Here is a 15,949-nt window from a genome sequence, read left to right as displayed (position 1 = left end):
TTTTTGGAATTAACTTCCATCGTGCCTAAAAGTGAAAACTAGCTATATACTAGGGTTTCTGACCTAGGTTTAAGCGTATAACGATCGTGCTATAACTTAAATCGACTTCGATACAATCCTTTAACTTTTCCTGAACTTTCTCCTTCATAAATTTATTTCATTTGGTAAACTCTAGTTCAGGTTTCCCTTCACGATACATCAACCCTAATCGTGAATAAGAATTTTATTCACTTGACACAAGCTTAAAAACTTGGGTCTTACAATATTAATTAAACTCATAATAATAAAGCTAAAAATGCTATAAAAATATGAGAGAAAATTAAATTAAATGGAGAAAAATGTAAGATTTATAATAAAAGAAATAGGTACAGAAAAATGTAAACTGTAAAAGCAATTATGAAGCGACATAGCTTTTTTTTTAATGAATGAAGCGACATAGCTTTGATATAATAATAATAGCAATACTTTTTTTGGAGCTATTATAATAATAGCAAAACTAATTATATTAATTCCTTAAAATAAATTATAATAATAGTAGTAGTCCGATGAAGAAAAGAAAATATTTTACAAACAAATAGACATTTCAATAAAAAAAACACAATTAAAAACGTTTCTAGAAGCTAGATAACAACGATAACGAGAGATTTTAAGTTCATAATAGTTGGCAATGTAACTAACTTGGTCATGTCTCGCATCAAATTCCCATTCTCGCGCGCAACAGAATTGCATACTTATACATACAAACGTAAAAGAAAAAAAAAGTCCCTTCATTCTTTGTTTGAATTCAACTACAAAATCAAATAGCTTTAGCAAGGTTTTAAATTGCGGTCGCGGCAACAACGGTGTGGTGCTGGCGGTTTTGGAAAGCTCCAAAACCTTGACATCGCCGCAGAAATCACTCACCGTTGTGGTCCTCAATTTAAAACCTTGTAGTTTGAAATTCTCTCGTTGAGGGAATGGCGACCGGTGGCATTATCGAGTTCGACGTGGTTTCTGAAACGGGCGGGAGAGAACACTCGTTTAGCGCGGCTTCGAATGCAGAATGGGTGGAAGAAGATGAAGAGGAGCTTCAAATGGCAGCACTCTTCAGGCTGCCAACGCAAAAGCGTTCAAATTTTGCATTGGTGAGGAAATCCTCATCCTCATCTGTGACCAAACCCAGAACAATCATGGATGTTAGGAAGCTGAATCGCTTTCACCGCCAACGTATCGTTACAGAAGCTTTGAATACCAATGAACAAGACAATTACAATCTCCTTTTTGCCATCAAGCAACGCCTCAACAGGTACCAAATTTTCTGGAACAAAAAACAATGCATGAAATTAATTTATAGAGTTTTTCATTTTAATTGCTTAATTTGTGTGGTGATTGATTGAATGTTCCAAAAGGGTTGGAATGGAGGTTCCTAATATTGAAGTGAGGTACAAAAACTTGTCAATTGAAGCTAATGTTCAGATTGGTTCAAGAGCTCTTCCAACTCTGTTCAATTACACACGAGACTCTCTTGAGGTAGGTGTAGGTTCATACTCTTAATTAGTACACATTCAATTCAAAGACATGTAGTATACAATTAAGAAAACATGAATTAATTATAGTTTCCTTGCATTAATTGTTTGGTGGTGGTACTGCATTAATTCAGGGTCTTATAACCAGTTTGGGGATTAGTCGACCTAAGAGACATTCTTTAAAAATCTTGAATAATATCAGTGGAGTAATCAAACCTGGAAGGTAATAATTTTATTTCCTTTTTTAAATTAAAAACGTTTCTTTTTCTTATGTGGAATGAAAATGTGCTTATCTGCCTCTGCTCATGTATTGCATAGGATGACATTGTTGTTAGGACCACCAGGATCAGGAAAAACTACTTTACTTTTGGCACTTGCAGGAAAGCTTGATAACAACCTCAAGGTAACATATTTTAGGCATTGCATGATAATGATTTAGGACTCCTTAAGCATTTGATCGAGGGTTCGATCCCTGGGCGGTGTGTATCGAAAAGAATTTGTTTAGAGAGAGACCTACTAACTTAATGTGATCTTAGAGAATGACACAATCTAGCTTTCCAATAACCGCCAATATTAATATTTGTTATTTCTGTATACCTTTGCAGAAAATTGGAAGTATAACATATAATGGACATGAGCAAGATGAGTTTTGTGTTCAAAGAGCTTCTGCATACACTACCCAAAATGATAGCCACATAGCAGAATTGACAGTTAGGGAAACATTTGATTTTGCAAATAGGTGTCAAGGTTTAAATGATACAGGTATATTGGATTTACTATTATTATTATTGCATTTCACAATTCAATTACTTGATTTGGTGGTCTAATTTCATACAACAGGGTATGTGAAAAATCTGGAGGGCTTAGAGAAGGAGAAAAACATAATGCCAAGTCCTGAAATTGATGCATTTATGAAGGTTGTCTCAACTCTCAAATTTTTGAAAATCATACAAATATGAAAGTTTTAGGTTGTGCTAATTTCATGTGTTTGAAATTAATTTTACTCCACAGGCAGCATCTATCGGTGGCAAAAAACACAATGTGATGACAGATTATATTTTAAAAGTGCTTGGTCTTGATGTGTGTTCAGATACGGTTGTTGGCAATGATATGTTAAGAGGCGTTTCCGGTGGCCAGAAAAAGAGAGTTACAACAGGTGACCTCTCCCCCCTGATCTTTCAATTAGTTGCAAACTTGTTTGATATTAATCTAATTGAATCGATCCCTATTTCTCTTTCTATTTTCTAAAAATGAAGCTATATTTTTTTCTATTTGTAACATATCATGCTTTTGTGTTTCATTTTTCTATAGGAGAAATGATTGTTGGACCAAGAAAAGCTCTATTTATGGATGAAATATCAACTGGACTTGATAGCTCTACCACATTCAACGTAGTAAAATGCATAAGAAATTTTGTTCATCAAATGGAAGCTACAGTGTTGATGGCTCTTCTTCAACCTGCTCCAGAGACATTTGAGCTCTTTGATGATCTTTTGCTTCTGTCGGATGGGTATATGGTATATCAAGGCCCTAGAGAAGATGTATTGGAGTTTTTTGAATCAATAGGTTTCAAGCTTCCAGCGCGCAAGGGAGTTGCAGATTTTCTTCAAGAGGTCTTTTTAGATTTTTTTCTTTTTCTTATGGTCAAATTCTTTATAAAGCTATTGCTTATCTTACGAATGAACGAGTGGTTGGTTGAAGTGATACATACTTAATTCTCCTTAAACAAGGTCTCATATTTGGAAGAGTTTATTTCTGATCTTGCTATTTTCGCATGCGTGCCACTGCCAGGTAACGTCTAAAAAAGATCAAGCCCAATATTGGGCCGATTCTTCCAAGGCGTATAAATTTATTTCGGTACAAGAAATTGCAGAGGCCTTCAGAAATTCCAGATTTGGGAAGTCTGTAGAAACCATGTGTACTGCTCCTTATGATAAGTCAAAAAGTCATCCTTCAGCTTTGCCAAGAACGAGATTTGCTGTGTCGAATTGGGATCTCTTTAAGGCTTGTTTATCACGAGAACTTATCTTGCTCAACAGGCATAGATTTCTTTATATTTTTAGAACCTGCCAGGTACACATTCACTTACAAAGAATACTTATCAATTTATCAGTGCAAATTTTTAACAACTATTTGATGACATCTTCTCATAATTTTCTCATGTTGTTGAAGGTTATGTTTGTGGGAGTTGTCACAAGCACAATGTTCCTGAAAATAAAATATCTTCCTAAGGATGAGGCTTCTGGGAATCTCTATCAATCTGCGCTATTTTTCGGGTTGGTGCACATGATGTTTAACGGTTTCTCAGAGTTATCTCTCACGATATCCCGGCTCCCTATCTTCTATAAACAAAGAGACAATTTATTTTATCCCCCATGGGCATGGTCTTTATCCACATGGATTCTTCAGGTTCCCTATTCCATTCTTGAAGCTGTTGTGTGGAGTGTTGTTGTATACTACACTGTTGGATTTGCTCCTGCTAGTGGAAGGTATTATTTTCTTTTTTTACATTCTTTAATTTGTTGTGATTCTTTCAAAAATCATATATACTCTCTGCATTGTGACCAATACTTCAGGTTCTTCCGCTTCATGCTCTTGCTATTTATGTTGCACCAAATGGCTTTAGGACTCTTCCGATTTATGGCTTCTCTTGCACGTGATATGGTCCTTGCTAATACATTTGGATCAGCTGCAATAATGGTTATATTCTTGCTTGGAGGATTCATTATCCCAAAAGGCAAGAACTTTTGCATATATGAAAGGCATATATATATATATATATTTTCATGCAAGAAATTAGCATGCAAGAAATATCATAATCCAATGTTTCTATTACTAATTTGGTTGATTCTTTCAGGTATGATTAAACCCTGGTGGAGTTGGGCTTACTGGTTGTCACCTCTTACCTATGGACAAAGAGCAATTTCAGTCAATGAATTTTCTTCTACAAGATGGATGATGGTATTTCTTGCATGCTAATTAAGTTTCTTCTTAATTTTCTTCCTTTGCAAATGGTTTATTTTCTACTATTCTTATGGAATTATCGAAATTGTCTTTTTTAGGATTCTAGTTTTGGGAACGACACAGTTGGTCACAATGTCCTCAAGGAATTCAATTTGCCAATTGATGATAATTGGTATTGGGTTGGTTTGGGAGTTTTAACACTTTATTCGTTGCTCTTCAACAACTTGGTCATTTTGGCCTTGAGCTATCTAAATCGTAGGTTACACAATTCTTGGTGCTCTTTCTATTCTTGTTTTAATCAATGCATGAAATTTCTTTTAGTATTATTGTTATGAATAAGTCACTTAGTTGGTATTTAGTTTCACATTTTCTGTTAATTAGTTGTTAGTTTGTTAGATAGATTCTAATGATGTACATGTGATCTAGCTTTACTTCTTTTGTACCAGACAGTTTGTATACAAAAAAATTATGTTAGAAGTCTCACATTGGCTAGAGATGTGGCCAAATAAGTGCTTATAAAGGGTAGAGCAACCCTCAACTCTTGAGCTAGCTTTTGGGTTGAGTTAGGCCTCCCTAGGGGGAGGAATTTAGCATACACAAATAGAAGCTTGTGTAAGGTTACACAAGTACCTTTTGACCTATAGTAGCAGGTTTAGCAGGTTTTTAAAAAAAAAAAATTAAAAAACATATATATTAGTAAATTAGTTAATGAAGGATTAGGTTAAAACAATAACTATAATAACATTTAGGTTTATTTAGTGAATGATTAATAAGATTAAAGTTTTTTTTTTTGAAAAGAAATAAAATTAAAGTTAAGTTAATTGGATCTGGGTTGCAGATTGAGCTCTCTCCTTCATCTCTTGAAAACCCTAGGCACCCACCACCTCTCTCACTTAGTCGTCGCCGCCGGCTTCATTCATGGCCGCGCCGCCACCACTACCTTTTCCGTTTTCGGTCCCCTCTCCTCCATTCAAAATCACAGACCTCCATCACCATCCTCAACCAATTCTAGAACCGTTTCTTCAACTCCACCGCACCACCACTTCCTCCTCATTCTTCAACCATGATGGACCACCGTGCTGTTGCCACCCATTGCACGCCGCCGCCGCCACCACTGCAGGCTTGCTACTCTTTACCCATCTCAGATCTGGTTGCAGGGAGATGCATAGCCAAAGTATTAGACTGGTATGAGGGTTTGTTCAGGGGTTTGGATCTAGAGGTTGAAGTATGCTTCTTCTTCTTCTTCTCTGGGTTGTTGTGGGTTTTGGATCGGTGGGGGTGGTTTTCTCAGGGTGGGGGTTGGTTTTTGGTATTTTGGGGGTTCTGGGGGTGGGTTGCGGTGGGCTTCTGCGGGTGGGTTCTGCGGGTGGGTTCCGATTGGGGTGGGATGGTTCAGATTGGGTTCTGGACTTCTAGGTTCTGGGGGTGGGGGTGGTTCCGGTTGGGTTCTGGGGATGAGGTTAGGTTGCTTCTGCAGATCTGGGGATGAGGTCTTGAAACAAAAAATACAAAAAGTAAACTCTTCCCCAGAACTTGATTCTCACCCTCAAAAATTGAAGGGCATTTTGGTGTGATTTCATCCTAGTTTTGTAGTGGGTTCAACCGATTCACATTGGAATGGAAGCTATCGATTGTTGGTCCCAATGGCATAAACAGATGAGGATGATATTGCTTCAGTGTTGTGCAAATTTGGGGAGTTAAAGGTTGATGATCCTTGCATATCCGTTATTCTGGGCTTCACCCAAATTCATAGTTACTAGCAGTTTCAATTAAATTGAGTTCATGCTTTTATGTTCATGGTTATTTAAGAATAACAATTCATTTTTTTGATCTGTTGGAAAAGAAAGCAGCAATTTTTTTTCAAGACATGTCCTGTGTATGTGTTTCATCAATCAGAAAGAACGAAAACAATATTATCTTTGTTATGTTCATTTAGGTTATATGCTACTTATAAGCTGCTATGTGATTTACACATGAATTGGGTTCAGATCTGTCAATGATTTCTTGATCCAACTTATTTTTTTCAAAATCTGGAGAATGAAGAAGATGGATGATGAAGATGGGCTTGTAATGGGTTGAAACCCAACCCCCAAATCTGAAGTTGAAGTTGTGGATTAATTAAGAATAAATATTTTTTTTGAAATTAATTAAAAATAAATGCTTAATTAAGAAAATATGTTTTTTGATTTTTTTTTTAAACCTGCTATAGTGGGTCAAAAGGCCAATGTGCAACCATACACAAGTTTTCACTTGTGTATATTAAAATTTTCCGAATTAATTCTATTATATTCATCTTTAATAATAAAGTTACTTCACTTTTCATTCATGTCAAAGATAAATATTGTCATACATGTTTGATGCTCTATTTTTCTTTTAATGTCACAGCACTCCGAAAACCACGATCAGTTATTCTTACTGAGGATGGGAACACACAAAAGATTTCCAATAAAGTTGGCAATGAATCAACAAAAAGTTCAAAATCTAATGGCGGAGACCACAAAAACAAGGGAATGATTCTTCCGTTTCAACAATTTACGGTGACATTCCACAATGTCAATTACTATGTTGATATGCCACAAGAGATAAGGAAACAAGGCATAATAGAAACGAAGTTGAAACTCTTGTCAAATGTTAGTGGGGTTTTTGCACCAGGTGTACTAACAGCATTAATGGGGTCAAGTGGAGCTGGAAAGACAACTTTAATGGATGTTCTTGCTGGAAGAAAAACTGGAGGATATATTGAGGGTGATATTAAAATATCTGGTTATCCAAAAGTACAACACACATTTGCCAGAGTAGCAGGATATGTTGAACAAAATGACATACATTCTCCTCAAGTCACAGTTGAGGAGTCCCTGTTGTTTTCTGCATTATTAAGGCTTCCAAAGGAAGTCAGCAAAGAAAAAAAGAAAGTAAGAATCTAAGAATTGTTTCTCTTGTGATGAATTATTGCCAAAAGCAATTCACTGACGTAATTCTGTTATGCAGGAATTTGTTGAACAAGTAATGAAATTAGTAGAGCTTGATGATTTAAGGCATGCTTTAGTTGGAATGCCTGGCGCATCCGGCTTATCAACGGAGCAAAGAAAGCGATTGACAATTGCGGTGGAGCTTGTAGCAAATCCTTCCATAATTTTCATGGATGAACCAACATCTGGACTCGATGCGCGCGCAGCAGCCATTGTAATGAGAACTATTCGCAATACAGTTGACTCTGGAAGAACAGTGGTTTGCACCATACACCAACCGAGTATTGATATATTTGAAGCATTTGATGAGGTTAGTTAATTTTTCAATTACTACTTGAATTTATTAGATTAAAATTGGTGGCTTATCTAACTATGATTCTTCACTCAGTTACTCCTTATGAAGCATGGAGGACGTGTTATATACGGGGGCAAGATTGGCACGCATTCAGATGTATTGATAAATTATTTTCAGGTGACTTTATTGGAAATCTACCGAAATCCTGAGTTGTGAAAAAAATCAGAATGTTATGGAAAAAGTGACCGATGTTGATGGAAGTTTTTCCATTTTTTTTTGCAGAGTATTAGTGGAATTTCTCCAATTCCTGTTGGGTACAATCCAGCTACTTGGATGCTTGAGGTTACCACACCTGCTATTGAAGAGAAAATTGGCAAAGACTTTGCTGATATTTACGAATGTTCTGACCAATTTAGGCAGGTGGAAGCTTCTATTAAACAATATGAACAACCTCCTGCTGGATCACAACCACTTAAGTTTGACACGTTATATTCCCAAAACACATGGTCGCAATTTCAAAGGTGTTTATGGAAGCAAAATCTTGTGTACTGGAGAAGTCCATCATACAATGTAATGAGGCTATTATTTACCATAATAAGTGCTTTGATATTTGGTTCTGTGTTTTGGGATATGGGTACAAAAAGGTATATATGTTGCATCCTCCTCTATGATCGATCTCATTTGTCTTTCTATAAAGTATATTGTCAATTAAAACAAAGGTAACCGATCGAATATTCTACAGGGAATCAACCCAACAAGTGTTTGTGATAATGGGTGCACTTTTTTCTTCATGCTTGTTCCTTGGAGTGAATAATGCATCTTCTGTTCAACCTATTGTTTCGGTGGAAAGGACAGTTTTTTATAGAGAGAAAGCAGCTGGAATGTATTCTCCAATTGCATATGCAGCAGCCCAAGTAGGTGTTTTCAATGTATTGGAAACATGGTTTTCAACGTTAAGTGTAGATTACATGTATATCATGATTACTAACTAATCTAATTCACAGGGGCTGGTAGAGATCCCATACATTGCAGTTCAGACAATATTATTTGGTGTAATAACATATTTCATGGTCAATTTTGAAAAAAATATAGGTAAGATCGATCTCAACTTTACATATTACAATTAAAACTGAATGTAATTGTTCCTTCTACATAGCATAGTATGGGATGTCAGTGTAAAACAATTTTACACTGACGATGCATCACAGTTAAACTCATTACTAATACAATTTCATGTTTTTTTTTCTCTATGCAGGAAAGTTTGTGCTATATCTTTTGTTCATGTTCCTCACATTTACCTACTTCACCTTTTATGGTATGATGGCTGTCGGTGTCACACCCACCCAACATTTAGCAGCTGTTACTTCTTCTGCATTTTACTCTCTATGGAATCTTGTATCAGGATTTCTTATTCCAAAATTTGTGAGTGAACATACTATATCTCTATCTATGCACTTAAATGGATTCATATTTTTATTTGTCCCTAACGCGAATGAGCATTGCAATGAATGTTTCAGTATATTCCTTCATGGTGGATTTGGTTCCATTATCTCTGCCCAGTTGCTTGGACACTACGTGGTATTGTAACATCTCAACTTGGTGATGTGCAAGACATAATAGTGGGACCGGGATTTAGGGGCACTGTGCAAGAGTACATATCTGTTACTCTTGGATATGATCCTACAATTAATGGAGTTTCAGCAGTGTTGCTATCAGTAATTGTGCTTGCCTGCTTCAACATCTTCTTCTTTGGCTCTTTTGCGATATCAGTTCAAGTTTTGAATTTCCAAAGAAGATGATTGAATGTTTAAATAGTTGAGTTGAAGACTAGATAAGCCATTGCTGATCATCATGATGGTGATAGTATGATACTTGCTTCAGATTAAACAATCTTCACTATCTTCACTGCTGAGTAGTCTTGAACTGAAAATGGACTAAGAAAGCATCACATGGAGTGCAAGTTTGGTGGTCGAAGATATACGTTGACATGGTTCTTTAACTGTGTCACTTGAGGTGAAACTTTGTTGCACTTTGTTTTCATTTCACATCAATAATTGTAGAGGATCCAACTTATGTAGTCAATTAGGAACAGAGATTAGCAGGGTTACAAGGATATTGAATATTGTATTTAAAAAAAATCAAAGGTAAATAGATTGAAATACACTTTATAATGAGTCTAGTTTTAATGTTATGTTATCTATATACTTATTAAAAGAAAATCCTTATCCACAAAAAATTAACAAATGGCATTGCCAGAAAGATTTTCCTCTCACCCCTCTTTCTGTCTGACAAGTGTCACAGTCAGAGACTTTCACAAATTAATTATACAAATCGATTTCCCTATAAATTTGATTCTTTGTTCCCTATTAAATGAAAACATTATAAAGGAGCCATGAGTCTCTCCAAAATAGAATTCATGCACAGCCCATTATAAAGGAGCTATGGATCAACCAAAAGCCCACACGATGAAACAATTAAAAGGGCCATAATTGCAAAAGAAACAGAAAAATTGTTCAGAGTGGGAATTGGTCAAGACATTTACAACATATGCTTTCAATTTCGCAAACGGACATATTGGGAAAACTAATCACATTTTTCTGAAAAGTATTGGAAGATAAGTAATTAAATGCAGAGACTTATTTTGGGGTGTGATCCACGTTTTTTGGCCTCAATATCCTCCACCTTTTTAAGCCTAATGTAAATCTTGGCAATATTAATTTCAGTATATCAATTTTGATATGAACATACATACTTAAATAAAAAGAACAAAATTTGCGGTGCAATGCACGGGTAAGAAACGCTCACAAAAATTAATTGAGTTTCTTTTATTGTTAAATAAATAAATATAATTTATAGAATCACCTCATAGATTAAGGAGTTAATATTCAATTTAAGTTAATGCATTTCCTTCTTTAAAAAATTGTAAAAAAATTGAGTTTGAAATTTAAAATGAGTACGAAATAATAGTAATTGGGGCCAAATTTTCGGTCAGATTTTAAAACATTTTTCTTAAATGAGTACTATATATTTATGTTTAAATCACATGGTAAAAAACTTTCACGGGGAAAAACATTTTACATTAAGAATAATTCAGGTAAAAACTAATAATTTTTCCTAACTCTTCATTCCCCTCCAACCCTTATGTCTCATAGCTTTTACCACTTTTACTAACTCTCGGGAACAATTTTTCAACTAATTTAAGTATATTTTTCATAATTTTAAAAATATTTAGGATTAATATATAAATTTTTTTTATCAAATTTTGCAAGTTGTGTGATACCATTGTGATTGATTTTGTTTGGTTGAATGCTTATTTTTTTATTATATCTTAATTTTTTAATACGTGCCTAAATAATGAGATCAATATTCGCCGTGCAACGCATGGGGTAAAAACTACTAAAAAAGGAAATTAGTGACGGAAATCTTCCGTCACAGATTATTGAAAAATCCGCCACAAAACTTGTTAGTGAATTTTGATGGAATTTATTATAGAAAATGGATGATAATAAAAAGTCTCGTCACTAATTAATTGAGGCGAAACATACTGTTTGTAATAATCAAGTGACTAATAATGTTCGTCACTGATAATAGAATTCCAGTATTCCACCACTAAGCACTTCCGTCACTAACATTTCGTTAATAAAACAGTGATTGCATATTCCATCACAATTTAATTATATTATTATTTTATGAATCTTGTATAATACTGTTGGTTTTTTTTTTTGGTTCAATATATGATAATACAGTTGGAATTAATATGATATAAAAAGTGTCTTCATCTAAATAATTCAAATAATGGAAACAAATACATGTAATGTTTAATTGATTTATTAAGAGCTAAAAATAAAATCTCAATAGAAAAATTGATCATCCTATTTTATTTGTTTGCAATTTCTTTTGAACCCTTTTAAAAGTAAAAGGTTGAATACCTTTAGTACTTGTATAGTAAAAAAATAATTAAAGGGTACTATACCCTCATATTTTCTATGAGTATTGGACCAACGCCCTTTATATGTTTTTGACATGAAAATTTCTTAACTAGAAAAGGATTTATAAAATAATATAATAACAAGTAAACTTGTTGCATGAGTTCCCGAATGATAGCTCAAGTGGTAAGAGCTAGATGACATGTGGGTTGGGTGGGAGAGGTCCAAGGACCAATCCCTGAAGGGTGCAATTTATCTTTCCGATGTGCCAAGAAAAACTTGTTACATGCACATGCACATTTCAAATATTTATAATAATTTTTTTTTGAAAGTAATATTTACAGTAAATTAATTCTAAGAAAATTGTGAGATTTATAATAACTATTTTTTTTTTCAAACCATATAATAACTAAGATAATATACCTTCCTCTCCCTTGGTCGTCTTTCCTTTTCCTTCTCCTATTATCTTTGCCATACCCGCCCCTGTTTCTTTCCTCTTCATGTTCGCGGGTTAACTTCTCTATTCGACTGGGTGGCCGTCGGGTCGCCGTTCAGCGCAGCGGCAACCCCCTTCCTTTCGGTCCTTCCTCTCCTTTCCAGCATGTAGCTTGCATCTGAGGGCTCTCTAGTGTTTCCACCGAACCACGACCTCTGGTTCCTTGCCTTGTCACTGCACCGTTGCAGGTAAGCCTTGCCCTTGGCTTGCCCAGATCTGTGCTAGCCTGTTGAGGCTGGATCTGCTCCAGTGCTCGTGGTTTTTTTTTGGTTGGCGAGGAGGTAGGTTATAGTGTCTTAGAAAGATGAAGCCTTTCTTCTTCTCCTATGATCTCTTCCGGTTCAGGTGTGGCGGCTTCTTCCCTTCGGCTTCGCAACTCGTCGTGTCATCATCGTGCTCTTTCCCTTCCCTTTGGCAGTGACTCCTCTCAGTGACCTTTCGCTTACCCAATAGATCCGGATTCTGATATATGTGTTTGGGTGAGCCTCTTGGCGCGCTGCCACGGTGTTTTGTCCCGTGGTTTTTGCTAGAGGGTTGTTGTTGGTGGTTCCCATCGTTTTCGACAGTGGAAATGGTGTTCGTTGGCTGAGGTGTCATTCTGGGTGGTTGCAAAAGTGGTATGCGCTTCGGCTGTGCTTGTTGCTCCCCTTTCCTCTCAAATATAAATGAGGTGACGGTTCCCTTCCGGCCAAGGCGTTTGGCTTCTTGCAGGTTTTGGTTGTCCTTGTATGCGGCGGCTGCTGCTTGGGCTTTGAGGCTTTGGAGGTCATGTTGGAGTTTTACTGTGTTGTTAAAGCTTCTTCAAAACACCATTAGCTGATGTTCCTTTGGCTGGTAAAGCACGTTTGTTGACAAGCATTTGGCTAGAGAATTTTCAGAGATCCAAAGATAGTTGTCACTGTGGAAATTAAAACTCTCTGGCGAAACTAGCCAAAGCCCCAACTGAAGGAATTGTATTCCGTGTATATTATTGATGAGCAAACACTCTATTTATACAATTACATAGTTGACTAATAATAAAAGCTAAACAAATCTAAACCTGATTACATGCGTAATTACATTAGTAAATAAATAAAGAATATTCTAATCTAATATTCTATTATATTCTAACACCAACTTCCCTTTGCTTGATATTGAATACTGGTGTTTTTTACCCGTGCGTTGCACAGGGAATATGTCTTTTGTATTTGATACATCAATTAATACTTTGATTATTAAAAGTATAATAAACAACAAATGAAATAGAAGAGTCTGAAATGATGAGCAAAGTGGACAAAAAGTCTTAAATTGAAACCTTTGTTGCATAGATTGAAATTTGTGTCCTCGTAGGATAACTCAAGTGGTAGGAGTTGTGGGGCATATGGGTTGGGTACGGTCCAGGGATCGATTCCTAACTGGTGCAATTTATCTTTTTGATGTATAAAAAAAAATAGATTGAAATTCGTACAATTGAATAACTAATAAAAAGATTGCTTAACTAAATCTCAAATTCTGCAAAACTTATCAGGGGATGGTTTAATCATAGTTAATAAACAATAGCTGATTTACTCTACAATGAAAAAAAGTGAAAAAAATTATTTATGAACATGATTATGCGAGTTCGTTTTCACACAGTAAAATAAACTAAGCTTGATCGAGATCAATAGAAAACTGTTTCACGTTCTTCATGAACATGAAGTCAATAGCACAAAACATAGATATAAGAAATCACCAATTAAACATTCAGAACACATATTAATCTTAGAAAAAAGGATGTGATAGTAGCACAAATCAGGATTGTGAAAGATAAATTATAAAGTATGACATCATTTTGTGTTTATAGCAAGTCATCCAAGTTTGAGCCAATATTGCAGGGTACCTACAAAATTTATGAAATATATTAGACTTTTTTATTAGTAGTTTGTTAGAAGTACTTTAGTTGCATATAATAATAAAATGTGTAAGAGATGTATATTGATTAGTCTACTTGAAGTTTGCCTTCTAAGGGAGAAGGTTCGAAATATATAGGGAGTTTATTATCTTTTATATTATATCAAGTAACAATTTTGTGTCTAAGGGTGGCGACTGTCCCTATTACCACAACGTATTTCCACCCTTTAATACATTCATAAATAAATTATTCTTTTTTTGAAAATGGATGACAAACTTTGAATAAAAATGTATTCTACCTCTTGTTCCTTTGAAGTCATGTACAGAAGTAGCAAACTTTAAATAAACACATTATACACCTTAAAAAAAATTATACACAGATAATTTAGATCAGTAAATATTAATCTCCACATAAAAAATTAAAACCATCATAAAAAAGTAGAGTTACATGATACAAATGAAAAGAGATTAAATTAAATGTTAAAGTATCATTATATTGTTCTCCTTAACACCGTCGTCTACACAAAATTGTGTGCATCCCCAAACCAAATATTTCTATTGTCTTTGAGATCTTTGGAGTAGGTACACGATAGAAAATCTTATTCTCATAAGGGAAAACACAATTGCCTAGTGGACCCTTTAGAAGGATAAGCAGTAGAAAATTGTGTGCATCTCCAGAACAAATCTTTCTAGTGTTTTTACGCTGAAACTTGCTCTTGTGTTTGAGGCATGGATCAATACCTTGGTTTATACAAATTTGACATGCTAAAAACACTATTTGTTAAGATTCTTACCTGATGGAATTAAGAAACTAATAAAGATAACCATTTAATAAAACAACTCCACAAAACAAATGAAATACCACAAACCTCGTGAAATCTCACATAATTTTTATGTATATTTACTCCTAAAATCATTAGAAAAACTATGAACAATTTACTTAAATCATATATGAAATGTTATTTTCTTATTATGTTTGACATTAAAGCATTTCCATGCTAAAATATTCTTTCCCGTAGGAGCTTTTTGCCTTGTAGTTTGAACAAAATAAAATAAAAATAGACTATATTTTTATGTAGAACATGTTTAATATGAAGTTACATTGTAAAATAGTGACATCTTATTAAAATTTATTTTTCTGTTAATTTTACATGAATTTTCATGTAAAATGTTCCTACCCGTGGGAACTCTTAACCCTATAGTTTAACTTAAACAAAAATACACTATATATGTATTAATGTTTTATAATCTCAGCACGACACATTGTAATCATCAAATTATCATGCCTTTATATTTATTTCCTTTTAAAACTTTCAAAAAGTTATGAAAAAAGTAATGACATTATATTGATTTTTTATTTACAACTCATAGGAATTAGATTTTCTACCCATGATGTAAGGCCCAAGTTTTAACGCTTTGGATAAGTGAATAAAATAAAAGAGTTATTTGATTAAGATAAATTTGGGAAGGAAAAAGGTTCAGGAAAAGTCCAAGAATTTATCGAAAAACCGAAAGAGTTATAGCACGACTAACATACGCTTAATCCTAGGTCAAAGGTATTAGTGAATAGTTAATTTACGCTTTAGGACACGATGGAAACTAATTCCAAAAAATCCTCAGAGAAATGTTAGAACTTCTCTTTTCCGTCCTTAAACAACCATTTCGATGCGAAATCCTGGAAAGTACGAACGTCAAATTCCAATTCTCGGAAGTTTGCCGAAACGGAATCCCTGATAGTTCGAGAAAACCTAAGATCGACAGACGATGAAGACTTTTCTATTCGGAGCTGCAAAAGAAGATTCCACCCGCGTTCTCCTATTTCTCTCGTCAATTCTGATCTTTCTTCAGAAGGAAGTTTTCTCATCCGACGATCACTGCAAAAAGTAGTTTTTCGGGATAAACCGACTTACACCGACTTATGCCGA

General features: G+C 34.8%; 1 protein-coding gene across 1 annotated transcript; it reads left to right on the top strand.

Annotated features, from left to right (window-relative positions):
• The first annotated feature begins 597 nt into the window (after positions 1 to 597).
• LOC130723648 (ABC transporter G family member 31-like) lies at positions 598 to 9,929 on the top strand. Its single transcript, XM_057574756.1, has 21 exons — positions 598 to 1,285; positions 1,389 to 1,509; positions 1,640 to 1,728; positions 1,824 to 1,908; positions 2,111 to 2,267; positions 2,346 to 2,422; positions 2,517 to 2,661; positions 2,817 to 3,118; positions 3,297 to 3,578; positions 3,678 to 3,994; positions 4,082 to 4,242; positions 4,363 to 4,466; positions 4,568 to 4,724; positions 6,855 to 7,381; positions 7,458 to 7,748; positions 7,827 to 7,910; positions 8,016 to 8,377; positions 8,476 to 8,647; positions 8,738 to 8,825; positions 8,989 to 9,155; positions 9,251 to 9,929. The coding sequence occupies exons 1-21, from the start codon at positions 957 to 959 to the stop codon at positions 9,530 to 9,532; spliced, it is 4,299 nt and encodes a 1,432-aa protein (XP_057430739.1). The 5' UTR covers positions 598 to 956; the 3' UTR covers positions 9,533 to 9,929.
• The last annotated feature ends 6,020 nt before the right edge of the window (positions 9,930 to 15,949 follow it).

Source organism: Lotus japonicus, chromosome 6 (genome assembly GCF_012489685.1).
Source record: "Lotus japonicus ecotype B-129 chromosome 6, LjGifu_v1.2".
In the NCBI taxonomy this organism is placed as follows: domain Eukaryota; kingdom Viridiplantae; phylum Streptophyta; class Magnoliopsida; order Fabales; family Fabaceae; genus Lotus; species Lotus japonicus.
Note: the sequence above shows the minus strand (reverse complement) of the source record. Positions and strands in the feature narration are given on the sequence as shown.

Excerpts from the sequence above, each read along its gene's own strand:
- LOC130723648 (XM_057574756.1), top strand. The coding sequence starts at position 957 with ATGGCGACCGGTGGCATTATCGAGTTCGACGTGGTTTCTGAAACGGGC. Across the intron at positions 2,268-2,345 it reads TCAAGGTTTAAATGATACAG|GGTATGTGAAAAATCTGGAG; the intron begins GTATATTGGATT and ends TTCATACAACAG. Across the intron at positions 8,826-8,988 it reads CAATTTTGAAAAAAATATAG|GAAAGTTTGTGCTATATCTT; the intron begins GTAAGATCGATC and ends TTCTCTATGCAG.